The 26,200-nt window shown below is 69.5% G+C and overlaps 1 protein-coding gene across 1 annotated transcript; it reads right to left on the bottom strand.

Annotated features, from left to right (window-relative positions):
* Positions 1-430: 430 nt before the first annotated feature.
* GPC1 (glypican 1) lies at positions 431-25,997 on the bottom strand. The gene is made up of 9 exons (XM_043462169.1): positions 25,604-25,997; positions 7,103-7,261; positions 4,887-5,278; positions 4,173-4,338; positions 3,391-3,521; positions 3,185-3,304; positions 2,967-3,100; positions 2,464-2,639; positions 431-2,117 (listed from the first exon to the last, which is right to left on the bottom strand). The coding sequence occupies exons 1-9, from the start codon at positions 25,767-25,769 to the stop codon at positions 1,882-1,884; spliced, it is 1,680 nt and encodes a 559-aa protein (XP_043318104.1). The 5' UTR covers positions 25,770-25,997; the 3' UTR covers positions 431-1,881.
* Positions 25,998-26,200: the final 203 nt, after the last annotated feature.

Raw genomic sequence — 26,200 nt, 5'->3', positions numbered from 1 at the left:
GGCGGGCAGGGCAGCTGGGCAGGGGTCCCTGCTCTGGTGAGAGATGCCAGCTAGGCAGGGCTCTCTCTGTGGCTCTGGGGGCTAACGGGACCATCAGGATGTATGGCCAGCCCCAGCCACGGGATAACGCTGGTCCCTCCATGCTGTGGCCTCCGAGGTATCTCTGAGGCTGCTCGGCAGGAACTGGAAACGGGAAGTTTCCTGGATGTGCCCCGATGTGTGCATCCAGAGCGGGGAGCAGGAGGGTGGACGGCAGGAGGACCCGGGCCAGGGCCAGGGCCAGGCCGCACACTCCCCAGCCGTGAGCCACATCACCAGGAGAGACCTGTGGGCGAGCCCGCCCTCACCTCCCCACCGGTCCCAGCGTGCCGGGCATGCCCATGGCACACACCTGCGGCCAGGCGGGGTCGCCGGGGTCACTGCAGCAACACGCGGTCTCCAGCCTTTTATTCATACGAGGACTTGAAGAACACACGTCACCTGCGGATGCCGTGTGGCCCGAGACGCAGCCGGCCTGGCCACTGACCGCGCAGGGCTGACCTGTCCAGAGACGAATGGTGGGCGGGCCCGAGTGGTTGTCCGGGCACACGGGTGATGCTGCCCCAGGCCGAGAGTCCAGCTGGTCTCCACCCGCAGACAGGGAAGCTCCGACCCGGCCCCACCCTGGCACAAGGCTCTGATAGCGTTGGCCTGTCTGTGGGAGTGGCCCTGGACCCCGCATGTCCGAGGCCGGAAGCCCTCCACCCAGTGAGGAAAAGCAAAGCGGCAGGAAGCAGCCTTCTCAGGGCACAGGGGCTGGTCAGGATGTTGGCCTGGCTACGTGGCTCGGCATCCCCCGACCCTCAAGACCACCCTGCCCGGCCCGAGCCCTCTCCTGCAGGGAGCCGGCCCCTCCCCAGACCCTGTAGTGGACGGGGCTTAGGAGGGCGGGCCCCGGCCTGGGGAGGGGCCTGCAGAGACCCTGGGCCACGGAAGGTCACCTGGGACCCTCAGAAGCTTCCGGGGAGGAGCCGAGAAGGCAGCTCTGGGTGAGAAGGGCAGGAGGAGCCGGTAGAGGAGGCATGGCTGGGAAAGCCCTTAACTATTGGAGCGCCCTGGCCTGCGGCTGGCAAGGTCAGGGAAAGGAAGGCCCTCGGCGTGGGCGCCGGGTCTCGCTGGCCCTGAGCTCAGATTTCCCCAGCCACCCAGCGTCCCCGCGGCCAGGCGGCGGCCAGGGGTCGGCTGCGGCCCTGGCCCGCGTCGTCCTGAGCTGGGACGTGGCCCTGGTCTGGGTGGGGGTGGGGAAGGGCGGGGACAGTTGGCGTCTCCGGAAGTCCGCGTTCGGGCCTCGCGGTCAGCCAGGAGCGCAGCCCAGCGCCGCAGCTGAGAGGGGCCCAGACGGGGTCCTGGGGGTGGGGTCAGGGCTCATGCATCATCCCAAAGGCCCCGCTCGGCCCTGGCTGGCGGGAACCCTGACCCCCTCTGGGGGGTTCTTGGGCCTGAGGCCTGGGCCTGGCTTTCAGACACCCGAGCTCCAGGTGCTTGGTGGCAGGGGAGGAGGGCACAGCCCGCGCTCAGCGGGACACCGCCCAGGTGGCGGCCTCACCCGCCCGGTGCCGCAGGGGCTGGGGGGAGAGACGGCCAGCGGCACCTCGAGGTCCCTGAAACGCATGGCTTTTGGGGGACACCGTCCCCGGCTGACCTGAGGGCCCCGTACAAAAGTAAAAGCTCGGGGGGGGCCGGGCGAAGCCCCCCGCCCCGCCTCCAGCACAGTCACAAGCCGGGTCCCTCGGCAACCCATCCTGTCCTGCCCTGGGGCCTCCCGGCACAGGGAGTTAAATATCGTCTGCTGCGGGTTTTGGCAAAGTCGGTCCTTGGCCGCGGTCCCTGGGGCCGGGGCAGTTACCGCCCCCGGGGCGCGGCTGCCAGAAAGGCCAGGGCGAGCCCCAGGAGCAGCAGGGGGCAGGCGCGGGGCGGGGGGCGGGCAGCGGCGGACGTCTGCTGGCCCTCCCGCTCAGACAGCCCCGGGAGGGCGTGCGTCAGCGGCGTCCGCGAGCTGGCGCTCTTCCTGCCGACCTTCCGGCCGCACACCTCGTCCGGGCAGCCCTCGCCGCTGCCTGAGCCGCTGCCGTCGTCGCCTGGGAAGGAGAGGAGGCTCTGGGAGACCCCGAGGGCCGCGACCCTCTGCCTGGGCCTCCCGTGCCGGGGACGGCGGTTCCTGGGGCCTGCCGAGGCTGGGCGGACATCCTGGCCGGCTCACAGCCGTGCCGGAGACAGGGCGGGGGGACCCTGACCACAGCTGGGCAGGAGCCGGGCCTTCAGAGTCACCTGGGCCCGGGGCTGGAGGGGCTGCCCCCCGCCCACCTTTTCCCATCTAGGGCCTCCCCCACCCCACACCTTTCCCAGCTAGGGGCTCCCTGGCACTCCCACGCCCACCCCGGGGCCCCACCCCGGGCGCTCAGCCGCCCCCCGGCCCGCCCTTACTGGCGTCCTGGAAGTCCAGGTCATTGCCGTTATAGGCACCGCGCAGGCGGTTGGTCATGATCTTCAGCTGCATGATCTGCTGGCGGATGGTCATGTCGGGCTTGGTGATGTCCACCTCTACCTCAGGGTTGTTGATCTGATTGGCCAGGCCGTCACCCATTACCTCCGGGAGGTACCTGGAAGCCAGAAAGACAAGCTCTGGATCACTGCCCTGCTCCCCACAAAGGGGCCTGGCCCCAGCAACACCCATCCAGGCCCCTCCTCCAGTCAGGGTGGTGGCAAGCCTGAGACCACCCCCCACCCAAGGCCTTCAAGGGCTGCCGGGAGCCCACATGGGGCCCCACAGCGGAGCGTGGAAGCATTGAGTGTGTGTGTGTGAGGTGGGGACCTGGCCCTCGTGCTGGCTCTGGGTCCTGCAGGGTGTCCCATGTCAGACCTGGCCCAGGGCACGATGCACCCGGGGCCACGGACAAGCCGAGGGGCCGGAGCGGCGGGACACTCACCGGCCCTTGGCCATGCCGTTCCAGCAGCGTTCGTCACTGGCTGAGCTCATGGCCAGCTTCTCACTGCACAGCGTCCCCGGGAGGCTGATCCAGAAGTCCTGAGCGTCTCGGAGCTGCGCCTTGGCTTCGGAGACCTGTGGGGCGGCAGTTAGGCCACCAGTCGACCCCTCCCGCCTGCCCCGCCCGCCCCCCGGGGCCCGCCCGGTGAGGCCGCTCACCAGCTTCTGCAGCGTGCCCGCAGGCAGCCTCTCCTGCAGCGCCAGCTTGCCCCGGGGCCGCTTCTCCTCAGAGCCGGGGCCCTGGGGGTTCACCTTGGGGTTCCCACAGCCCTGGATGACCTGGGGGAGCACACAGAGGTCCCGACAGGCACGAGGCCACATCCGGGGGCCCCCCTCCCCTGCCCACTGCTCTCCCCCTGCCACACCTTGGTCGTGAGCGTGTCGCTGTTGTCCTGGAGGGCATTGATGGCCTCGGCCAGCCAGTAGTGCACGCCGCCGATGACACTCTCTGCGCCCGACGGGCCCCAGAACTTGTCCGTGATGAGCACCATGGAGTCTGGCCCAGGTGTGAACACAAACACGGGGCGGTTTGTACGGATGCACGCTGGCTCATGGCTGTGCTATGCGCAGGCACGTCAGCCCACACGACAGTGTTTCTGCATGTCTGCTCACTGCAGGCCAGCCCACCTATAGGAGCTCCTGCGTGTTGGCATGCGTGTAGGTTGAGCACGTGTGTCTAAGCTTACACCTGTCAGCGCACACACGTACACCTGGCCCACTGTGTGCATACGTTACCTCGTGTCTCACAATGTTCGCGTTATGCCATCACACGTCCAACGTTAGCATGTGTTTCGGCATGTGTGTGTGTTGGCTCACCTCACACGAGCAGATGCACACAGGAGTGCAAGCGTGTCGGCACATGTCTGGTGACCCACCTCGTGTCAGCACACACCAGCCGGCTCACCCCGTGGCAGCAACGCACAAGGGACTTCACGCACAGGTCGCCCTGCCGCGCGTCCCACGTGTGTGCCCTGGCACGCTCGCTCACTGGGCAAGGACAGGAACCTGACCCCCGGGGCGCCCTCCCAGGCAGCTGGCCGTGACCGCCCTCTCTGGGAGATTCAGAGGGAACCCTGCCCCCCAGCCTCGGGGACCAGCCGCTCTAGAGGCCAGGCTGCTGCGAGGGGTCATGGCAGTGGGCGCTCACCCAGAAGGTTCCTCCACTCGGCGTCCAGGTCGGCCTGGTTGGCCAGGCAGCCCTTGAGCACGTTGCGGCAGTAGTCGGGACAGGGCCGGGCGCCGGGCACCCCCAGGCAGTGGGCGCAGTACACCAGCTTCATGACGGCCCGCGAGCACTCGGGGCTCAGGGGCACCTGCAGGGCCAAGGCAGCCTGAGCCCGCGCCACCGCGTGCGCACCCCGGGCGGGAGCCCCGGGCAGGGCCGGGCGGGAGTCGGTGCCCAGCTTACCGCGGTGGGGCCTTTTCTGGGGCCCTGTCTCTTCCCAGATGACCAAGCAGGCCTGCGGCCCACGCGGGGGCGGGGGCAGGGGGCGCACAGTCCAACCAGTCCGGTCACCGTGCTGGGACTCCCCCTGGAACACTGCGCTCATGAATCCTCCCCTGGGAAGCGGGAACCCTGCGCGCCATGCAGACGAGGGCCCCGAGGCTGGGGTTACTTGCTGAGGGCCCTCGCTGGCGGGGGCGGGGGTGGAGAGACGAGTTCTACCCAGGCCCGCAGGGGTCTGACGCTTATGCCCCCCTACACAGCTGCTCTGCCTGGGAGCGGGCCACCCTCTCATGTCCCGTCCACCTGACCCCTGGAGCCCCCGGGGCGTCCAGCCCCAGGCCCCTCCCCTTCCCGTTCCGACGGGCCTGGGCCCGGTGCCCAGGGGCGTGGCAGGGGCGGGGCCGCGGCACGCACCTTGGCCACCTTGCGCACCACGTCTCCGGCCACGCCCAGGCCCTGCACGAAGGTGCGCGCCGCCACGAAGGCGCGGGTGGCGCGCAGGCGCAGCTCGCGGGGGGCCTCGCCGAAGGGCCGCAGCGGCTCGGCCTGCTTGCCCAGGCAGTCCAGGTAGTCGTCAGGCAGCAGCAGCTGCGGGTGCAGCTGCCGGAACAGGCGCTCGAGCAGGCGCGCCCAGAACTCGGCCAGCGTCTCCTGCAGGTGCAGGTTGGCGCCGCCGTAGTAGAGGCGCAGCTCGGCATACAGGTCGCGGAAGGCCTTGGCGTTCTGCGTGTACAGCTCTCCGAAGGCGCCCGGGAAGGCCTCCTGCAGCACGCGCTCTGAGTCGTTCAATAGGCGCTGGAAGTGATCTGGGTGCGCGGGGAGGTGGGCGTGAGGCCTTTGGGGGCCCCCTGCCCACCCACATGCTGCGGCAGCCCCGACCGGCATTCCCGGGGGCTCCGCCGGCGACCCCCCCAACTCCCCCGATGCTCTGAGTCATCAGAACCTGTGGGGGCGCTGGATGCCGGCCCCCACGGGGTCCTGAGCCCTCCCCCTCCTGGCCTGGGGGCTGCAGTGTCCAGCATCTATTTCTGAGCTGAGCTGCATGCGAGCACCTGGAAGGGACTGCTTCCGAGGGCAGGAGGGTGCAGAGTTGGAGTGGGACCCACTGGGGGAGAAGGCCCTGGGATCCCCTCACCTGCTCTCTTTCCCAACAGCTCTCCTTCCTCCCCCGCCTGTCACCCAGCCAGCCACCAGTCCAGGGCAGTCTTGAGCTGCCGCCTCCCCCCCCAACCCTCCACCCCACGGGTCTCTGAGGCTCTCCTGGGCTTCCTGCCCTCCAGCCTCTCTACAGGGAGCTCCTTCTGGTTCTGGAAGCCGGCCAGCCTGGGGGGCTCCAGAGGGGCCCCTGCAGCCCTCAGGACATTCCCAGAGTCCAGACAGAGCTGTGGAGGTCGGGGGAGAGCGTGGACAGCAGACCCCGGGGATTTGGGGGAAATGCTTCTGCCCTGTGTGCTGAGAACCAGGGCCCCAACATCATCCTCCTCTCTCAGCAGGGAGACCCCAGGAGCTGTGGCACATCGCCCGCCTGCTCAGATGCGTCCTCATGAGCTGTGGCCACCCCTCCCCACCCAGGCCCACCCTCGGGTGTCCAGGCCAGCTCAGATCTGCTCCGAGGTGGCGGGGATGTCAGACTTGGGGCCCCCGGACCAGTGCCCACACCCGCCCCACCCAGGGCCTCGGGCAGGAGACCCTGGCACAGGCCTGGCTGAGCCCTGCAGCCCCCAGGGCGGGAGCTGTGGGAGGAAGCAGCCAGTCCATATTCCCGTCCCGACTCCCACCATGGCCCTGGGGGCCTGGTCCCCACCCCAGCCCGGCCTCCAGACAGGCCATCCGCAGCTCAGCGACCAGCCCAGCAGCACACAGGGTGGTCGTGGGGCTGCCACGAGCATGCCTGGCCCCCTGCCCCCCGCCCCATCCTCAGGAGATGACGGCCCTGGCTGCGGCTAGAGAGCCATGTCCTGGAACACAGCCAGCGCAGCCCCGCTGGGCTCAGGGCCTGGGGAGCTGCAGACCAGGGACCCTGCGGTGGGTGACCTGACCAGGTGCAGCGGTGGGGCTGGGGTGGGAGGTGGCACGCAGAGTGGTGGGGGGCCCAGGTGGGACTGGAAGCGGGTGAAGAATCGCCTTTCACACAGGTGAGCATCCCATGTGGGTGACGTGCAGGCTCTGACGGCAGCTCAGTCACTTCCGGGGGCCCCTGCCGCCGCCCCCTCCGAGGGGCCCACTCTAAACATCACCCAGTCGTCCCACCACTCCTCGCTCCGGGCCCAGACATGACGGCCAAGCCCAGAGGGAACCGCTGACCTACACACAGCTGCCCCAGAGATGCTGGGACCACGCCACGGGCCCTACTCGCTGCGCCCTGCAGTCCTCACGCAGAGCTCCCGGCTCCAGAGCATGGTGGCCAGCCCCAGGCTGGTCCTGGCAGACGCTGGCAGAGCTCTGGGTGCCGGGGGGCCACCTGGAGGCGGAGGGTCCCCTCTGAAGGGCTGATGGGACACGCTGGCTCCTCGGGTGGAGGAAGAGGCCTGCAGGCGACCTGCTACCGCGCCCGCTCTGACCCGCCCCCCGGGGGATGCCCCAGGTGCCCACTCCCGCCGTGAGTGTCCACGGCCCCCAGGCCTGCTCACCATCAAAGCCCCGCTGCTGGGCGGCCAGCGTGGCCTGCAGCGCCCGGCTGCCCTCCAGGAGCGCCGTCTCCAGCTCGGCGCGGCTGCGGTTGGCCAGGTTCTCCTCCATCTCGCTGGTGCAGCAGGTGTAGCCCTGGGGGCAGATGCGCAGGTGCTCGCCTGTGGGGAGGGGCTGGCGTGAGGGAGAGGAGGGGTCGCGGTGGGGCGGCCCCGGGAGGAGGCGCAGCGGGGGTGGGGGGCCGCCTGGGGGAGGCAGACCCGGGAAGGGGCCGGGCCTCGTGTGGGCTGTGCCGCCCTCCCTCAGCAGAATTCGCCCCCCAGGCCCCCTCGCTGCCCCCATCCACGTGAGGAGGTGTCCCAGGCGCCCCGAGCAGCTCGGCTCAACCCCTGAACTCAACACAGAGGCTGCAGGGCCTGTGGGGGGCGGGCCCGTCAGACTCCAGGTTCATGGGGAGTGTGGGGGGCATCCAGGACTGCGGACGGCCCTCCCCTGCGTCCAGGCTGAGGGCAGGGGGACAAGAGGGGCTGAGGGGCAGGACAGCCCCAGCCTCCCCCATACCAGCTCGGGGCACCAGCTCCCACTGAGGGCGGGGGGCCCTGCAGGCAGGGGGGCTGCCCACCCACAGTTCTGGGCTGGCCGGAGGCAGGGGCCTCTCGTCAGGACAAGCGGGACGCACGTCCGATGGGGCCCTGCCATGAGCCCCACCCCGATCGGTAGGACACACCTGCGCCCCTCAGGGCGCCCGCCGCCCCCTGCTGCTGTCCAGCCCTGGCTCCTGGGGGCCCAGCTTACAGCAGCGCCAGGGGCGACATTGAGGCTGGCCCTGTGGCCCTTGTGCAGGGCGCACCTTTCAAAACGTGCCGGTCCGGGTTTTGAGTGGGTGCTGTGAGCCCACTTTGCAGACCAGGAAACTGAGGCTGGCTGAGGTTAGGTTTCATTTCCAAAGTTACACAGCGAGGGGCCAAGCGGCTCAGGCTGCCCAATTTCAGGCCCCACCCCCACTGGGCTGCCTCAGCCCACCCCGGCCCACCCCGGCCCACCCCTCACCCTGGCCCACCCCGCACAGGCCACACTTCCTGTCTAAGGAGTGCAGGAGGAGACTTCCTCCTGTGCCAGCCTGGGGTGGAGGTGAGCAGACAGCACCAGGCCGGTGGGCTGGGGCCTGAGGAGGCGCCAGGAGGTGATTCCTCCTCCTCTCGGGGGACCTTTGCTGACTCTGACCTCAGCCTGGCCCTTCACAGCGGGAGCGGGGGGTCGGTGGGGGGAGGACAGCAGGCCCGGGGTCTCTGCGGGGCCAGCTGGCAGAGACTGGCCGTCTCCCAGGTGCTGGAGGCTGTGCACCCAGCCAGACGGGCCTGAGTCTCCCCTGCTGCCTGGGACCACCAGCCCCGTGTGGGGCGGGCAGGGGGCTGCAGGCTGCCGCACCTAAGCACTTGTGCCACGGGGCGGGTTTTGGGGGAGGCGTCCTGGGCTGGCTGGCCCCCCTCCCCAACCTTCCCGGTCCCTGGTGAACCCGACCCCCGATCCAGGACACACAGGAAGCCTCCTCTGGGTGGGTTTGGAGGGGCTCCTGGGCACTGTGGGCCCACCCACCCACTGCTCGCAGCTGGGAGCTGCCCGCCCTAGCCCCCCCCCCCGCCCCTGCCACCTCGTCCAGCCGCCCGGGGGCCCGCGCTCTCCCGGCCGCCCCAGCACAGCCCCCGTCCCTCCCTCCCTCGGTGGACACACACGGGAGTGAAGACACGGAGCCAGAGCCTGGACGCCGGCCTGGGGCCCCGGGCGGGCTGGGCCGAGGCGCCCCGAGCCGCTGCAGGGCGGACGTGGTGGCCCACGCGCCCTGGGGTCACCTGTGGGTCGGGACACCTGCTGGGCAGAGGGTAGACTGCAGGGCGCCTTTCTGCACACCAGGCCTGCTCCCCCGATGTTAGCCAAATAGCAGGGGGCTGGGGGATCTGCCAGTGTGAGGGGGGCGTGAGCTCCGGGTCCCTGGAGATATGCAAGGTGGACGGATGCAATTCTCTTCTCATCATTTCAAACCCCCATCCCCAAACCCCACCTCTTCTCGGCTAAACGCCTGGAGACTGGAGAGGGGATCCTCGGGCCAGGTGGGGGCACGGCTGGCTTCCTGTCCACCTTAGAGGTGCCCAGTCCACCCCTCTCATCACCGCTTTCCCCCTCTTGTCCCCCCCATCCCCACTGGGAGGCATCAGCTTGCCCCTCTGCCCGCTGACCCCTCCCACCTACACTGACCCCCCCCCCCCCCCGGCCCCAGGCTGGTCCACAACAGCCCCTCCTTTCTCAGTAGCTGCTGCTCTCTTGACAGCCGACTAGATCCTTCTAGAGTTCTCCCTTTCCTCAGCCTTTGCCATACCTCCTTTCGAGATCCAGGTTTTGGGTGAGAGGGGGAGGGCTGTTTCATGCTGGGTTTGCTCCCCCAGCTCCGGACCCCACCCCACGTTTCCGAACCCAGGTTAAAAACACCCACACTCGCTTGCTGACCCCAGGGCAGGTCCTCCTCTTGCTGGACAGCAGCCAGCTCCCCCCATATTCAGACCTCCCGGGGGCCCCCCAGACTCCTGCTCCTGGGGTGCTAGGCCCCATCAATCTACGGCTTAAACGTCTCTGAGGCTCAGCCTCCTGCCGCCTGCGCTCACGGCCACAGCCCCAGCCCTCCTCACGCCCACCAGCTCTGTGACCCCAGCACTGGAGCCCAAGACCCCATGCCAGTGGCGGTCCTCGCCTCCAAGGCTGGACAGAGCGCGCATCCGTGCTGGCCCAGCCCGGCAGTCCTGACTGGTGCCCGGGAGCCCTCCCAAGGAGACTGCAGCAGGAAGATGGCGCCAGGCCAAGCCCATCTTTCCAGAAGCTTCTGTGGCTCACGCAGGAGCAGGCAGACAGCCTGCGGCACTGGCCTCTGAAGCCACGATTGGGTGCTAGGCACCAGCTCCCCCAGCCACCCCCAGGATGCACTGGCTAATTCAGTGGAGACAGCCAGCCTCCCCGGACACCCCCCCACCCCGGGGGGAACACGGCTATGCGGGCAGCTCCGGGCACCCAGGCCCCCAAACACCAGCGGGGAGGCCGGGGCTGTAAGAGCAGGGAGGGGCCCCTGGCCACCCGGCCTTCCACTCTGCCCGGGACCCCACGGGCCTCCGGCAGAGGGTGGGCAGAGGCTTTCCCCAAGCCACAGAGCCCTCGCTGGACGACTGTGCGTGCCCACTCCTGCTCCGATGGGCTGCAGGGCCCCCGAGCACGTCCACCAGCCTGCAGGTGGTGGGGAGGCACCGGACAAGAAACGCCCGGGTTCCCTGGGCACCGCCCACCGCAGGAGCCCCAGGCCGCCTTTTCGCATCTCCTCACCCCGCCCCACCTGCCACCCGAGAGAGGCGTCTGTCCTGGCCTCTGTCTGCGGCAGGGTCAGCCCTGAGGGCTGGGGTTCACCCGGGGGACAGCCACAGGCCCACCGCGGACAGGGCTTTTCAACCGCCACCCTCCCCGGTTCCTAGCGCGACAACAGACCCCGCCACCGCCCCGCCCCGCTCCCCTAGCCCCCTCGGAGCACCTCACCGCCGGCCCCAAATCCCTCCACCATTCCGGCCACCTGCCAGCATCACCGAGCCGGCCCTACCGCCGCGCCTCCGTCACCGGCGGGGACCCGAAACCCAGGGGTGTCGCCTGCGACACCCCCGCGCCCGGCGGGAGGGGTCCGGCCCTCCGGCCGGTCCAGGACCCCGCCGCCCCGGGGCGGCAGCGCCGGCGGCGGGACAAAGGCCGAGCGCCCGGGCTTCAGCGGCCGCCGGCCAGGGACAGAGGGCCGCACGCGCGGAGCCGCAGCCGGTGCGGTCTGGAGAGGCAGCCGCGCTCCTGGCGCAGCGAGGAGGGGGCGCTGGCGCAGTGGGCGCGGCAGCGCCGAGGGGAGGGGGGCCGCGCCGCAGGAGGGGGGCCGGGGGCGCTGCGATTGGCGGGGAAGGGGCTTGCCGCAGTGGGCGAGGCGGGCCTGGCTGGGGGCGGCAGGCGGGGCGCGAACGGGGGCTGCGGCGAGCGAAGGGGAGGGGAACGGGCTTGATGGGGAGGAAGGGGGGCTTGCTGCAGGAGGGGGCTGCGGCAGGAGGGGGAGGGGTGGCGAGGAGGCAGCGGAGGGGGGCGTGGGAACGGGGCGAAGGTGGGGGACGGATGGGCGCGGTGAGGACGGGGCCGATGGGGCGCACACGGAGACGGCGAGGGGCTTGCGCTGGGGGCGAGAGTGGGGTAGGCCGGACTGAAGGTGGGGTCTGGGCAGTGGTGATGGGGGCAACAGAGTGAGCGGCGAGAGGGTCGGGAGGAGGGTTCGGGGTGACGCCCGCCCGGGATGGAAGTGCCGAGGGACGCGGGCGACGGAGATGGTGCAGGGCGCCGGCGGGTCTCCGCGCTTGGATCCCAGCCCCCGGGCTTAGCCCGAACCCCCTTCTCGGCGGCGGCGGTGGTCCCGGCAGGCGGCGTGCGACTCCGGGCTCTAGTGCGTGGAGGTCTGGGGTCCGCCCGGGAGAAGCGGCGGAGCGGGAGAGGGCAAGCGCAGCAGAGCGGGACGCGCTGGCGGCCGCCGCCCCGCGCAGCCCCGCGCAGCCCCGGCGCGCACGGTCCGGGGCCGCGGCTCCCGCGCGGGGCCGCCTCCTCCCGCAGCCCCCGCCCCGCGGCGCCGCCCCTGTCCCCCCCGGAAACCGCGACAGCAGCACTCTGCCCCGGAGCTTCCCGCGGCCCGGGCCTCTGCCTGGCTCCTGCCCCACGGGGCTCCTCCCGGCACGGGGATGCGAGGGGAGGGAGCGCCAGCTCGCTCCCCAAGGAGCACGGCAGCTCCCCGCCAGCGAGCCCCCTCTCCCTATGACTACGACCAGAGCCCTACGCTGGGCGCTCAAAGGCCACCGTCAGTCATCCATACTCTCTAGCCGCCCCTAGCCTGCATCCTAACGTCCTGTCTGCTTCCCCTGGGAAATACAAGGCCCCCGCCTGGCCCAGTCCCTACCTCCTGGGTCCCCCTCCCACACACCTAGGGTCACCATGGCTGGCTCTCACCCCTCCCCGCCACTCCCTGCAGCCCCAGCCCTGGTCCTGGCTGCCACAGCGCGAGCCAGACCCACTGCAGGGCCCGCCCGCCGAGGCCCACCTCCCCGCAGCGCAGAGACCTGTTGGACAGGCAGCTCTCAGCAAAGTGGCCTGTCCAAGGCAGCCCACAGCACCCAAGGTCCCGGATCAAGGGGCTCCACCAGGCAGCTCGCAAGGCTGCTCCCTGCGGCCTGCCTTCTGCTCAGAGACCCCTGAGCAGGCCACCCTGCCAGTGGGCACTGGCCTTGGGGGCTGCCTTGCTGAGGCGGTAGGCCCCCCTGGGTGTGGGCCTGGATGCAGCTCTGGCTGAGGGGCCAAGCCCCCTCCCACTGGCCTTCCCACAGTGCTTCAGGGTCCAGGGCTCACACCGAGGCCTCGGGATAAACTGGGGATGAAGGGGTGTCTGCTCTGCTCGTGACCCAGGCCCTGCTGCAGGGCAGGTGGTCCTTTCGGGGCCCGAGAGTGAGGTGCCCCTTGGAAGCCTCGCCCACCAGGGCAAGCTCCGTGCGGCTCCCTCATCCTGGGCCCAGGCCAGGCTGCAGAGGGCACTCACTCGAGACGCTGCAGACCTGTCCCTGACAGGGGCCCTGGGGAACACGGGCTCTGTACAGCTCTTGCATCTCCCTTGCCCAACCACCCAGCCGCTGGGCCAAGAGCAGCCCAGGAGGCGGACCGGTGCCGCCCCCTCTGCTGTGTCTGCCCCGGCGATCCCAGAACAGCAGAACGGGGTGCTGCAGCCCCGGGGTCCTCTCAGCAGGCTCCCCACAAAGGCCCCACACTGGCCCGTCTGTCCATCACAGAGAGACGGTGGACACAGGCTCCGGTGGGGCCAGAACACAGCAGACGCCGGTGCCACTGCAGGAGCCTGCAGGGACAGGAGTCATCCCTGGCCACGCCCAATAATGAGGATGGAGCAGACAAATGGGTTCGGCTGCTCACCAACCCCCCAACCCGGCTGCTCCCCAGGAAACCTGGCAGCCAAGTCCAAGGTCACGGCCGCCCCTGCTGGCGCCCCATCTGACCTGCTGCTTCCCCCAGCCCCCGGGTCACACGCACCCTCCCCTTTGCCCTACTCTTTCTTTCAAGACCCACTCATCTCCCACTTCCTCCAGGAAGCCTTCCAGGTTCCTCTGGGCCAAAGCGCCTGCCCAGCCTCTGACCTCCCGGAGCGTGAGCAGCCTCAGTGGGGGCTTCCCGCCTGGCCACCCTCCCTGGCAGCAGAAGAGCTGCTGGGCCTGCCGGTGGGGCCTCTCTGCCCAGGCCCAAGCTGGACCTGGTGCTCAGGGACCTGTGTCCAAAGAGAGACTCTCTGGGCCATGCCAGCATTCCGGGAGATGAGGCTAAACACCAACGTGGCTGCAGACCCACAACCTTGGGCCTCTGCCTCTGCTGGAAAGCCAGCACCTCCCTGACTGACCCCTCCCCAGAGCTGGTGCTCCCTGCTGGTGCGACGGGGGTCCGTGGGGCGTTTCCACCGCCCGTGAAGACCCCCTTATTCCTCCAGGGGCCCCACCACCACCTGACGAGGTGCAGCGCGCACTGGGGGCCCACAAGGGTCCGAGGAGCCTTTCATGCTCACGACTGTCCCCTCCTGTTCTTGGGGGCCCACAAGGGTCCGAGGAGCCTTTCATGCTCACGACTGTCCCCTCCTGTTCTTCCTGCCGGAGCCACTCAGGGAGTTCGAGCCACAGGCCTAGGGCACTCAGCCCGGAGTGCATAGAACCCAGGAGGACCCAGGCCTCCCCGCCTCTCCCAGCACAAGGCCGCCCTCAATTCCAGTCCCAGGGGAATTCCTGAGCAGGAGGGCGGAGGCCGAGGCAGGAGCCGACACGCTCTGCCACCCAGCCGGTCACCCGTGGCTGGCCCGCCCGGAGGGCCCCGGGCAGGAGCAGGTGGGGTGCCCGCCCCCCCCCCCCCCGGTGCTGACTCAGCATTGCCACCCAGGCAGCACCTCCAGGAGCAGCATCGCCCCCCTCCCTCCCGCGCGTGGGCGCCTCCAAGCCCAGCCCCGAAGGCACGACTGGGGTGGGGCACAGATATGGTCAGGACACAGTTAAATGTGCACTTCAGATCAACGATGCATTATCTTCCAGAATAAAAGTGTCTGGCCCCAAAGCGCTGACAGCAAGGACCTGAATACAATTTTGTCCACCCCTGTGCGCAGCAGCTTTAGGCAGAAGGCCAAACGATGAAAACAGCCCAAGCGTCCACTGTCCAGTGAAGTGATAAACAGCCCTCCTGGTTGGCCCTGGGCTCGGGGGGCGGGACGGACCCCCCTACACTGTGGGCTGCTCCTCCTGGGAGGCCCAGAGCTAACACATCTTGAAATTCCCAGCTTCTCTGGACCAGCCAAGTGGGAGCACAGACACTGAGATGGTGCTCCCCAGGATGTGGCAATGGTGACGGAGGGGTCCCCCACCTCCAGCCCGCACCCCTCTGACCCCCAGCGTGGCCCCTGGGCCTGGCTGGTGGAGGCCGACCTCCCTCCCCCCCAGGAGGCAGTCTCCCCGCCTCTGGACACAGGCTGGGCCTGCCTCTCCAACAGGCGCCGCCCTGACGTGACGCCCCCACAACACGCATGCACTCTGGCCGCCCTGGGCTGTGTGCGCCACGCGAGAACCCAGTCTCACTCCACGTGGCGGGTGCTGCTCCATCCCCATTATACAGAAAGGCATTCTGAGGCTCAGAAAGGTTCAGTGATGGCTCAAGGTCACAGCGCGTGAGCCTGAAGCTGGGCTTGAACCCTGGCAGGATGGCTGGGTCCAGGCAGCCAGGTTTTATTTAGCTTCTGCTAAAACCTAAGACATTGGCCACTGGATCCAAAAGACGTGGCCCTGGGCCAGGGGAGGGGCCTTGCCCATTAGCCCAGCAGGCTGCCTCCTTCAGAGCCCTGTGGGCAGCACCCGCCCTCCTCAGAGGGGCCCTCCGTGTCCCCCCTCTGGGTGCCCAGTCTCGGGATCGTCCTCCTCCGTCTCTGGCCTTGCACACCAAGGGCACCCACGACCCTTGGCCTCCAGCTGGAAACTCCAGATAGTAGAGGGGGTGGGGCTGGGCTCTTGGGCCAGGAACCGCTGGGGGCGGGAGGTCCACCCAGGGCAAGAGTCCTGCACGGGCAGCACAGGGCCTTTGGGCTGGGAGGGGAGCGAGCATCTCAAGTCCCCAGGGAGGATGGGGCGGGAAGACCTCAGCTCTCAGCAAGAGCGGTTGTGCAGCGTGGGGCCCTGGGCCACCCCAGGCTGAGGGAGGTCTTTGCTCTACAGTCAAGGCGGGGGGCATGTATGATGGCACACCACATGTGCGTGCTAAGGCGCTCAGTCGTGTCCGACTCTTTGTGACCACATGGACCATAGCCTGCCAGGCTCCTCTGTCCATGGAATTTTCTAGGCAAGAATACTGGAGTGGGTTGCCGTGGCCTCCTCCAGGGGGATCTTCCCCACCTAGGGATCGAACCTGCGTCTCTTATGTCTCCTGCATTGGCATGCGGGTTCTTTACCACCTGTGACGCTCTTGTAAGCCACATGCATCCGTCTAAACCTGCACACGTTCTCTTCACTTGTAACTTACAAAAGTAACATGTGGTCACCACGGCCAGCAGAGCTGCAGCTCATGTGAGACCTCTGACAGCCGCCCAGACCCTGCGGAGAGCGGTGTGGCTGCGTTTCAGCACCAAGGACAGCACCCAGCACACAGTAGGAGCTCAAGGACACTCCCTCCGGAGGACTCAGACTGATCTGGGTGCCCCACACCCCCACCCCTGGCAGCTGGCTGGCTGCTGGGCCCAGGGCTCCCACCTCCAGGCCTGAAGGCTCTCCTGGAGCAGATAGGGCCCTGCCAGCACCCCGCCTGGGCTGAGGGTCCAGCCCACCACACAGAGGCCTCCTTTCCTCTGCACCCTTGACTGTCCGCTGAAGCCTGCAGACCCCTTCTCAGAATAACGCTTATGAAAGAAAAGATTATGCAGGGGGTCCTGAAGGAAGCCCCAGGTGCGGTGACGCAGCTGCTGAAATATGAGGACGGGCGAGCAAGGTGGTGCCTTCGAGCTGGCTGACACCCACTGGGAGCGCGAAGCTGCGTGAGTGGAAGCGGCACCTGGAGACACGTGCTCGAGACACAAAGGGGCAGGGGACCCAGCGGATCACGGTGAGCGAGCATGGAGTCCAGAATGCTGTCGCTGCCTTGTTCATAATGACAAGAGATGCTAAATCCTGGCTAAAGGTGAGCAAAAAAGGAGATGTACTGTCTTTCTGTTGAGTTCATGAACTCCTGGATTTCTAAGCCTGAGCCTCCCCTGGGTACCCTGGTTAAGGACCCTAGCCTCAAATGACCTGCCTTTACACCCGAATCTGTCCACCGCAGTTCGCCGATCTTTCTAGAGCTGAGTCCACCCCCAACCAGGAAGGCTGTCCTGGCCCCAAGCAGAGGGCCGTCCCCTCCCCTCCACTCCCCTGACCGCATACTGCGTCCCATCTAGAGCTGTGGTTCAAGTGCTTCCCGTGAGGAGTGACCGGTGTTTCTGGAAGCCGCCCCTCGACCTGCTCAGGAGCGGCCTGCAGTTCATGGGGCCCCTGGTCTCCCCGTCCCTCCCCTGCACACTACGACGACCAGACACGACCCCAGGGAACTGCTCCGGCCCGGGGACACCGCTTTACCCCGGGGCGGAGGACGGTGAGCTGTGCGTCTGACCTGCAGCCGCCCCAGTGTCCCCCTAGCCCCCGAATACATGGTGACAGGGAGGTGGCGGTCCCTGGGTGTTAGTTAGGTCACTTGAGAGGCTACCATGGCTCCTGAGTGCCCTGGGGGCTGCCACTGCCAGGCCGAGGGAGGAGGTCAGGGATGGTGGGGCTAAACGTCGTAAGAGACTCTAAAACACGTCTGTGGGTCCAGTGTGTCCCGAGCTCCGCGGGAACAGGGGGCGGGCGTGAACGCCTGAGCCAACCCTGCGGCAGGTGGCGTCATCCTGTCCCGGGGGGCCTGCGGGCGGTCACAGGTGGCGGGAGTTACTCCCCGCAGCCCAGAGCCTGGACGGGCACCCAGAGCCCCATCGCTGCAGGACGCACAGACGCAGCACGTGGCCCAGCATAGCGGCCCCGGGTGCCCAGGACGTGCTTAGACCCAGGGACCAGCCCGGCCGGCCACTGCCAGGCTCAGACCGTGTCCTCGGTGCTGGGGAAGGCGGCCGCCACGGGCTCCAGGGCTGACAGTGAGCCGGAAGAATGTCCCCACGGGGGAGGCATAGGGGCACCTGTCCAGGGCTGGCTGCCCGCGTGGGAGGGAGACGTGCCGGCCTACCCCTCAGGCCGCTGGGCTAACTGAGGGTGTGACTGCAGTCACACGCGCCTGGGGCCAACAGCCGGGCACACAGGCACGGGGTATAGCTGCTGGGCTAACCAAGGGTGTGACTGCGGTCACACGTGCCCCGGGGCCAACAGCTAGGCCCACGAGGCGTGGGGTACAGCCGCTGGGCTAACTGAGGGTGTGACTGTGGTCACACGCGCCCCGGGGCCAACAGCCGGGCACACAGGCGTGGGGTACAGCTGCTGGGCTAACTGAGGGTGTGACTGTGGTCACACGCGCCCCGGGGCCAACAGCTGGGCACACGAGGCGTGGGGTACAGCTGCTGGTGGCCGGGCTCTGGACTGGGGGAGTGGGGGGGCCTGGCAGCCCTGGCCGAGCTTCTCATTAGACCTTGCCCCTGTGGAAGGGGCCCGCGGCTTCTGGATGCGTGCAGAGCGGTGAAGTGAAGGACAGGTGGGTGGGAGGGTGAGGGTCCTTGCCTCTTGCCGGGCCTTCCTGGTGGGCGGGGCTCGAACCTCGGGCACCGTCAGCAGGACCGGCTCTGACTTCAGGAGGACCCCGAAGTCCATGTGGGGGTCTCACTGGCCTGTTCTTCTCCTGGTCCCACCTGGGACTGGCCACCTGCCCCCCAGCCTTGGAGAACCTTGGTCCTCACGGTCTGCCAGGGCCCGTCTCTGCAGGCAGGTGCCAGGGGCTCTGTGACCTTGCCCTCACCTCCTCTGACCGACCACGCCCCGCAGCCTGGAACGCGTGCCCAGTGCCCACGGACAGAGCCACACAGATGCCCCCCGAGCGCCCCTGCGGCGTGATGGCCCAGCCCCTGACCTGCTCCCTTCTGGGGCACCCCGTTGGTGCCCACACCAGACACCGGGGGCACAGTGGGGCCAGGGCGGGGAGGCCATGGGGGAGCAGCCACTCCAGGGACAGGGCCCTGAGCGGTGGGGACCCCTCGCTGGGACCCAGTTTCCCCACCGACACTCTAAGCGCTTGGACCAGGTGGAACTCGGCCTGCCCCACAAGCCCCCTGACCTGCCAGCTCCGGAAGGCTGGCGGGGCTGGCTGGCAGGCAAGGGCCGGGCACAGGCCAGGGCATGGAGGAAGGAGGCAGGGCCGCAACCCGGCCATGGCCGGGCTCATGGGCACCTGGTGGGAAGCAGGGCTGCGGAAGGCAGGGCCCAGAGTCGGCGCTCCCGCAGGGCCTCCTGTGCGGCCGGCTCCAGCCCCATCCCCTCCTCGGCCCCAGGCCTGGCTGCGCTCACCCGGTCCACCTGCAGGCCCCGGGGCCTGGCACAGCACAACCCCGTGTGGACGGGGCCTGCCTCCCAGACCTGCTGGCCAGCCCCGCCAGCCTCCCAGGGCCCCTTCCTCCAGCCGCGGCGGGGGCAGCAGGTGGGGTTCTGGGCCTCTGGGGGCTGAGGTCGGGGGCACAGCGCGTGATGGACCCCCCGGGGCTGCCCGGTCACCCGGCCAAGCCTCCAGAACGCAGGGAGTGTTCTGCACAAAGAGCAGCCGGGTCCTGAGGACGCGGAGCCAGGACCCAGCCTCCCGCCCCCCACACTCACTCCCGCCCCGCACGCTGTGTCCCCTCCCGGGGCCTCCCACGCGTCGGCAGGGACCCCAAGCCTGTCCACGCAAAGCGGCGCCGCTGAGTCACGACGGGCCCAGCCCGGGGGCCCTGACTCCTGTGGAGGTGTTCACGCCGGGCCCTCACTGTGCACCAGGTTCTGGGTGGGCCCCGCCACCAGGCAGACGCCTCAGCAGGGCAGCAGTTACCGCCGGGAAGGTCAGAGGCAGAGGACCCTGCTCCCTGCCCCCCACCCGCCTCCCGTGGGGATGTTCAGGCCCACGGGGGCAGGGCTTGCGGGCCGGTGCGGGTGAGGAGCGAGCTAAGGATGGCCTGACCCCCCACCCTGTCACAAGGCCCCACAGCTCCACGGAGGCCCTGGCCCGAGGAGCCCCCCATGCCCCACGGAACACTGGGACCCCAGGACCCCTGCTCACTGGATGGGAAGCGCCCCGGACACTTGACTGAACCCCGTCTCTAGTCCACACATCGGTCCTAAGCCCTCAGACCTGAGAACGGGGCCTCGTTTGAGTGTGAGTTCTTTGCAGACGCAATTGCTCTACTCCTAACTTGATGGGACTGGTGTCCGTATTTCCATAAGGGGGAATCCGGATGTAGGCTAGCACAGGCCTCCTAAAGATGAGGCAGAGACCCGCAGACCAAAGGTTGCCCACCAGCTCCTGAAGCAGAGGAGACCCGAACAAGTCTTCCCGTACGGCCTTGGGAGGAACTACGTAGATCTCGGACTTCCAGCCCCTGCAGTGCAAGGCCACAGCCCCCTCCCGTGGAGCCGCCCAGCCTGGGGCACCTCTGTGGGCAGCCCCGGGGAAGCGGCTTCGTGTCCGGGTCCCAGCGCCCAGCCCAGCCCGGCACCACGCAGCCGGTGCCCAGAGACCTCACTGCTGCGGCTGTCCGGTCTGGGGGAGCACCCTGGGGGGCAGAGAGCCCGGGGGGGGGCGTGCTCGGGACGCCGGGCACCACACCCCCTAGGGAGGATGGTGCAGGTGGGCCAGCCTGCGGGAGGGGGCGTGTGTGTCAGGACAGGGGGAGCTGACACCGAGGCCACAGGCAGACGCGGGCTGGGCTGAGGCTGGCCTGGCCCTGCAGGGGCTTCCCGACCTGCCCAGGCTCCCACGCTTCCTGCCAGCGGAGCAGGCCCGCACCCCTCGGTCCCAGGGTGCCCACGGCGCCCACTGCTGGAGCAGGAACAGTCAGGAGAGCAGGAGGCCCCAGCTGTGCCCCCGGGCAGAGGCCACGCTGGGAGGACAGGCCGGCGCCCCCCACCCCACAGGGGGAGACGGGGGACGACCACAGCCCCCGCCCCGCCCGAACTGCACAGGCTGCAGGCAGCTCGGGGCTCCTGCCCAGACCTGTTCCTAGGCGCTCGTGATGAGAAGGCCGCCAGCCGGCACGGGGTGGGTGGCCCTGCGCTGGAGCCCTACCCGAACGTGGGCAGGGGCCTGGCCCCACAGGACGAGCCTGGTGGCTGGACCTGGTCAGGGCAGGCACCGGGCAAGGAGATGTCAGCCAGGCCGGGCCTGGTCCTGAGCCCTGGTCTGAAATGCTCCGGAAATAAGCCGAGGCCTCGGGGAGAGCTGGCCGGCCTCGCTGTAGGGGGCAAGTCCTGGCCCAGGCCCGACATGACCCGGCGAGGCCTGTCCCCCAGCCCTGGCCTGTGCCCCAGCCCTGCCCTGTCCCCCTGGCCTGCCCTGTCCCCCAGCCCTGGCCTGGCCTGTCCCCCTGGCCTGTGCCCCAGCCCTGCCCTGTCCCCCTGGCCTGGCCTGTCCCCCAGCCCTGGCCTGGCCTGTCCCCCTGGCCTGCCCTGTCCCCCAGCCCTGGCCTGGCTTGTCCCCCAGCCCTGGCCTGGCCTGTCCCCCAGCCCTGGCGTGTGCCCCTGGCCTGCCCTGTCCCCCAGCCCTGCCCTGTCCCCCAGCCCTGGCCTGTCCCCCAGCCCTGGCCTGTGCCCCCCGGCCTGGCCTGTCCCCCTGGCCTGCCCTGTCCCCCAGCCCTGGCCGGGCCCCTTGGCCTGCCTTGTCCCCCAGCCCTGGCCTGTGCCCCTGGCCTGGCCCGGCCCGCCGACATCTGTGCCCATGTCTCTGGGGGGCCCAGCACAGGTCCGGTGCACCCACACACCCTCTGTGCTCCCCCCACCACTGGCTCTGGGGTCCACCTGCTGCCTGGCCAGCGTGCTCCAGCCCCTCTGCCAGGAGGCCTGTCCACTGCAGGCTCACGCTGTTCATAACTAGGGCCAGCATGGGGCCCGTTTACCCAGAATGCCAGCCAGCTCTCCCGTCACCCACCACGGACAGGATGTCCTCGTGACTGCCGGGGGACCGGGCCTGCTGTGGTGCTGGGGACACGCCAGGTCTGCCCCAAGGGTCCCGCCCCTGGAGGAGCCCTCCTGAGTAGGGCAGGGGCAGCGGGCCTTCACTGGACACGCGCCGGGGCTGGCCAGGGGTGCGCCTGCGGGGAAGGCAGGGCCGCCGTCAGCTCGGTGAGGGAGGGGCAGGGAGGCCCCGGGGAGGGGTCTGTGCAGAGGCTTCCCACCCAGCCTGAGAGGTGGGCTGGGACTGGGGGAGCCGTGGAGAGGGCAGCTGGCTGTCCAGCAAGGCCTGGGCCTGGAGGCCCCGCAGCAGGGCTCCAGGCTGGGGTGGCGTGAGGTGTCCAGAAGCCCGGAGCCCAGCACTGCTCAGCGGTTAGTGCCACGGGCCTGGGGGTCAGCACACCGGGCTCTGGGCCTGAGCTCCCAGTGGGCACGTGTGGAGCTGGAGAAGCGGTGCGTCTTCTTGGCCTCGGGCACCCCTGAGTCAGATCCAGACCCCCCACCCACCACAGCCGCCAGACAATCCCAGGGAGTGACCCCCCGAATCAGGTCCAGAACCCCCCACCCTCTGTACCCGCCAGATGGTCCCGGGGAGTGATCCCTCAATCAGGTCCAGAGCCCCCTCACCTACTGGATGGTCCTAGGGAGTGACCCCTGAATCAGGTCCAGACCCCCCACCCACTGCACCCACCGGACGGTCGCGGGGAGTGACCCCGTGAGTCCGGGGCAGGATGGAGCGCCCACCTGCTGGACACCACTGCAGAAAGGGCCCACATGGGCTCCAGGGCTGGAGGCAGCCCCCAGAGCACACGAGGTCAGCACGCTACCCCTCCTGTGGCTTTCGGGGGGCTCGGGACTATGCCCGTTGTTACACGTGAAGAAACAGGGGCCCAGAGAGCCCAGGTGGCAGAAGGCGGGCGAAACAACAGGGCTGGCCTTTGCGCCCAGGCCCAGGGAGGACGCCCTGTCCCTCCCAGGAGCACGGCGGCGTGTCCGGGGCTCCAGCAGGGGCCCAGGCCGTTGCATCATGCAGTGGCCCTGTCGGCTCCCGGCTCCCCTGGGCCCCCACCCTCCAGCCCTGTCCTCAGGCTGGGGATGATGAAACCACAGCAGCTCCGGGGTGGGGGGGCTGATCAGTGGCTCGGCGGAGGCTGGGGACCACCTGGGGACCCAAGGCGGGCACCTGGGCCTCTGCCCCCTCAACGGGGTGGGGTACGCGCACTGTCTGGTCTGGGGCTGGTTGGGCACCAGGTGGTCTGTGAGAGTCCTGCTGACCACGACCGAGCGACAGCCTTGGGCAGGCGGCACAGAGAAGCAATGGCCTCTGCTGGGAGACCTGAGCGGTGGCTCCTGCTGGGGGCCCCTGGTCAGCTGGGGTCCAGGAGCAGAGGAGCCGCTGACAGCACCGGGCTCCCCTCCGACCTCCAACCCCAAAGGCGGACAGCCAGGTCCCTGGTCCTTGGCCCGGGCCCTCCGTCTCCCAAGGCCCCCACCATGGCTGGCATAAAGTGGGACGTGTGTGGGTGTGGACTGAGAACCTACTCCCCGTGCCAGGAACTGGGCGAGGTTCTGCGGCTGCCGCAGAGGACAGAGTAGACAGATGCGCCTCTGCCCCCCAGGACCCCAGTGAAGGGTCAGAGAGATCATGATGAACCACGGCATCAAAGGGTCAGGAGAGCCAGCAGGCACCCCAGGAGCAAGCCTCTAGGTGGAGGCCGAAAGACCACAGGCACCTGTACACATGTGGGTGCACATGTGAAGCATACATGTACACGTGTGCACACACATGTAGACGTGTATTGTGCGTGGGTGTGCACATGTGTGCATGTGCGTATGTGTGCATGTGCGTGTGTGTGTGCGTGTATGTGTGAGTGAGATGCAGCCCAGGGCTGGGCTTTTCCCCAACGGTGCAGACGGATCGAGGTTGAGGGGCAGCTCCCTCTCACTTTCTACGCAGGGCTCTGGCTAGGGGAAGGCCCACCTGTAAAATGGGATGACTGCCCTCCTCACCCTGGCCGGGCCGGGCTGTCCACTGAAAAACTACACAGGTCACCAACAGAAGCCCCTTGTGCTCTGATGGCCCCTCTTCCTTAAGCCCATGGCGTTCCCGCCTCCAGGGGAGGTGGAGGCTGGAAAGGTCGCCCACAGGCTCAGGGCTGCCCTCCCTCCCCTCCAGTCCTGGGAAGCACGGAGCCTCCTCACCACCAGCTGACGCGGACGCCCACCCCAGGGACCCGCAGGCCAGAGGAGTCCACCCGCCGGCCCCCAAGACTCAACACGGAAGGCCCGGCTCCCGGAGAGCGTCGTGCCGCCACGCGGCCACCAGGGGGCGCCCGGCCCGCGGAGCCGCGCCAAGCTGCCGGAGCAGGAGCGGATACAGGGTCGGCCACTGCCTCGGGAGGTCACCCTGCTTCCCTCACCCCAAGTGGCGCTGGCACTCCTCTCGGTGCCGGGGCCCTGCGGGGCATTCACGGGGGGCGGGGTGCAGCCACAGGACCCCAGGGAGCTGGGGCGGAGGAGTCACAGGGAGTCCAGGCAGGGAGGCCCCGTGAGGGCGGAACCCGGAGCTCCGGCTGGCACAACGCTCCCCAGTTGCAAAGCCCCCATCACACGCACAGCAGCGCGCTTTGCCTATCCCGGCCCCGAAGCCCCTGCACCCTGCAGCCCAAGGAGGCGGAGACAGCCCGGCCGCCAGCCCACCTCGCCTTCCCAAGCCTGCCCGCCGCGCTCCCAGCCCTTGGCGGCTGCCCAAACTCTGCCACTCTGTCTCAGCCTAACTGGGACAGAGGCCTGTGGATGCGATCGAGAGTAGGATGGCCCCCAAGGACACAAAGGCCGAGTCGGAGTGGACGTCTCAGGGAGGGCCATGGGGTCCAGGGGACTTGGGGGCGTGCCAGCCAAACTGGGGCTAGGAGACCCTGGGGCTTGGGGAGGGATTCACCCCAAAGGTCAAGCATTTCCAGGCATCGGCCCCCGCATGGGGCAGGGTCGGGGAAGAGCCTGAACTGACTGTGCAGGGGGTCTTGTGCTGGTCCCGGGTGCCCAGACGCACCCACCAAAACTGCCCTCCCTCCAAGGGAGGAGGCAGCTCTGACGATCAATGGCAGGGCTCCATCAGCAGAAGCACACGAAAGCCTGCCTTGGGGGACTTGAGAGGGGGGATCTCCAGAGCCCCGGGCAGGGGGCTGTCAAGAAGCCCAGGCAGTGATCTGTGGGTTCTGCCCTCCTGCGGGCAGGGGTCAAGGGCCTGGCTGCCCCCACCCCCCTCGCCGTTCCCCAGCCAGGCCCGGCCATGGACGCGGCCTGTCTCCTCTCATTCAGAACTCCTGTGGCTGCGGTCCTTCCCTGTCCCCCGTGTCACCACTTGAGTGTGGTCTCTCCCCGCCCCCCGGCTTGGGAGGCCTCCCCAGGGCAGGAGCCTGGAGCTCTGCTCCTGGCCGCCCCCCCCCCCACCCCGTGTCCCGGGAACCCTGCCCCTCCGTGCACACCCGGTGTGGCTCTGGACACGTTTGCAGTTTGAGGAAGGAGCCTGGGGCTGGGGGGAGTGTCTGCGAGCTCCGCAGGCTCCGCGCTCCCCCCTACCCTCGCTCCGGTCCCCACAGCTCCTCCGAGGCCCGCAGGGAGGGTGTGCAGGACTGCGGGCAGCTGCAGGGCCCAGGCCGCCAGCGACGGCGCTGCTCTTACAAAGAAACGGTACGGCCCCTGGGCGGGATCCAAGGCGCCGACCACCTGCAGCTGGACTCCCCGCCTGAGGCGGCCCGGAGCGCCAGGCGAGCACAAGTTCCCCGGGCAGGAGTCCCTGCGAGGCGGCGTTCCGCTCCCGCTGGCCGAGGTCGCGCCCGTCCGGCCCGGCCCTCGCTCCTCCTCAAGCGCACGGCTCGCTCCCTGCCTCGCCGGGGCCCCTAGGCTGTCTCTGCTGGGGACCCCCGGGAATCCCCGGCCCGACCCCATGGGCCTCCGGGGGAGGCCCGCACGGCCGGGGGGAGTCCCGAGCCCACGGCCGCGGTCGGCTGCGCCTCGACTCCGCGGCTTAGCCCAGGCTGCCCTGGAGGACGCACCGGGCCGGGGAGCGCCCAGTTGGCTGCGCGGCGAGGACAGCTCCGCCGGGAAGGGGCCGGTGTGTGCGCGCCGGGGACCGGGGAAGGCCGAGCGGAGTGGAGAAACCCGGGCGGAGGGAGGGCGGCGCGGGGGCGCAGGGCGGGAGAGAGGAGGGGGCGCAGCCGCGCTCCGGTCACTCACCCGAGATCTCCGCCTGGGGCACATCGCTCAGGCTGAAGCCCTTGGCCCCGTAGATCTGGCGCACTTCCCCGCAGCTCCGACTCTTGCTGGCAGGGTCCCCGCGGGAGCAGGCGACCAGCGCGGCGGCCGCGTACAGCAGCCACCAGCCTCGGGCCCGGAGCTCCATGGCGGGGCCGGCGGCGCCCCCGGCCGGGCCCGCGCAGCCCCCGCCCGCGAAGGGCAGAGCCAAGGTCCCCGCGCACTCGGCTGGCGGTCCGGAGGCGCCGGCGACCGGGGAGGCGGAGACAACAAAAGCCGGCGGGGCGCGGGGCGCAGGGCGCGCGGGGCGCGAGGTCCTGCCGCTGGCTCGGGCGGCCCCAGAGCGCGGCAGGCGAGCGCGCAGTCCGGGCCCGGCCCCTGGGCGGCGGGGAGAGGGGCGGGGAGGGGCGCGCGGGGCGGGGCGCGCGGGGCGGGGCGCGGCGCGGGGGCGCGATCCCGGGCGCACGGGGCGCCCCTCCGGCTCCCGGGCCTGGGGCGGGGGGCTGCCCGGCTCGCGCGGGTCTGCCCACTGCAGGAGGAGAGCGGGGTGGCGGGAGAGCGGGGGGCCGCGTCCGGGGT

The sequence above is a fragment of the Cervus canadensis genome, chromosome 2 (genome assembly GCF_019320065.1).
Source record: "Cervus canadensis isolate Bull #8, Minnesota chromosome 2, ASM1932006v1, whole genome shotgun sequence".
Classification (NCBI taxonomy): domain Eukaryota; kingdom Metazoa; phylum Chordata; class Mammalia; order Artiodactyla; family Cervidae; genus Cervus; species Cervus canadensis.
This window is presented reverse-complemented; position numbering and strand designations above follow the sequence as displayed.

Bases quoted from the DNA above. Each gene is read 5' to 3' on its own strand.
- GPC1 (XM_043462169.1), bottom strand. From the start codon at position 25,769: ATGGAGCTCCGGGCCCGAGGCTGGTGGCTGCTGTACGCGGCCGCCGCG. The intron at 3,522-4,172 runs GTGAGCGCCCAC...CACCTGGGCCAG, and splicing joins CGAGTGGAGGAACCTTCTGG to ACTCCATGGTGCTCATCACG. The intron at 2,640-2,966 runs GTGAGTGTCCCG...TCTGGCTTCCAG, and splicing joins AACGGCATGGCCAAGGGCCG to GTACCTCCCGGAGGTAATGG.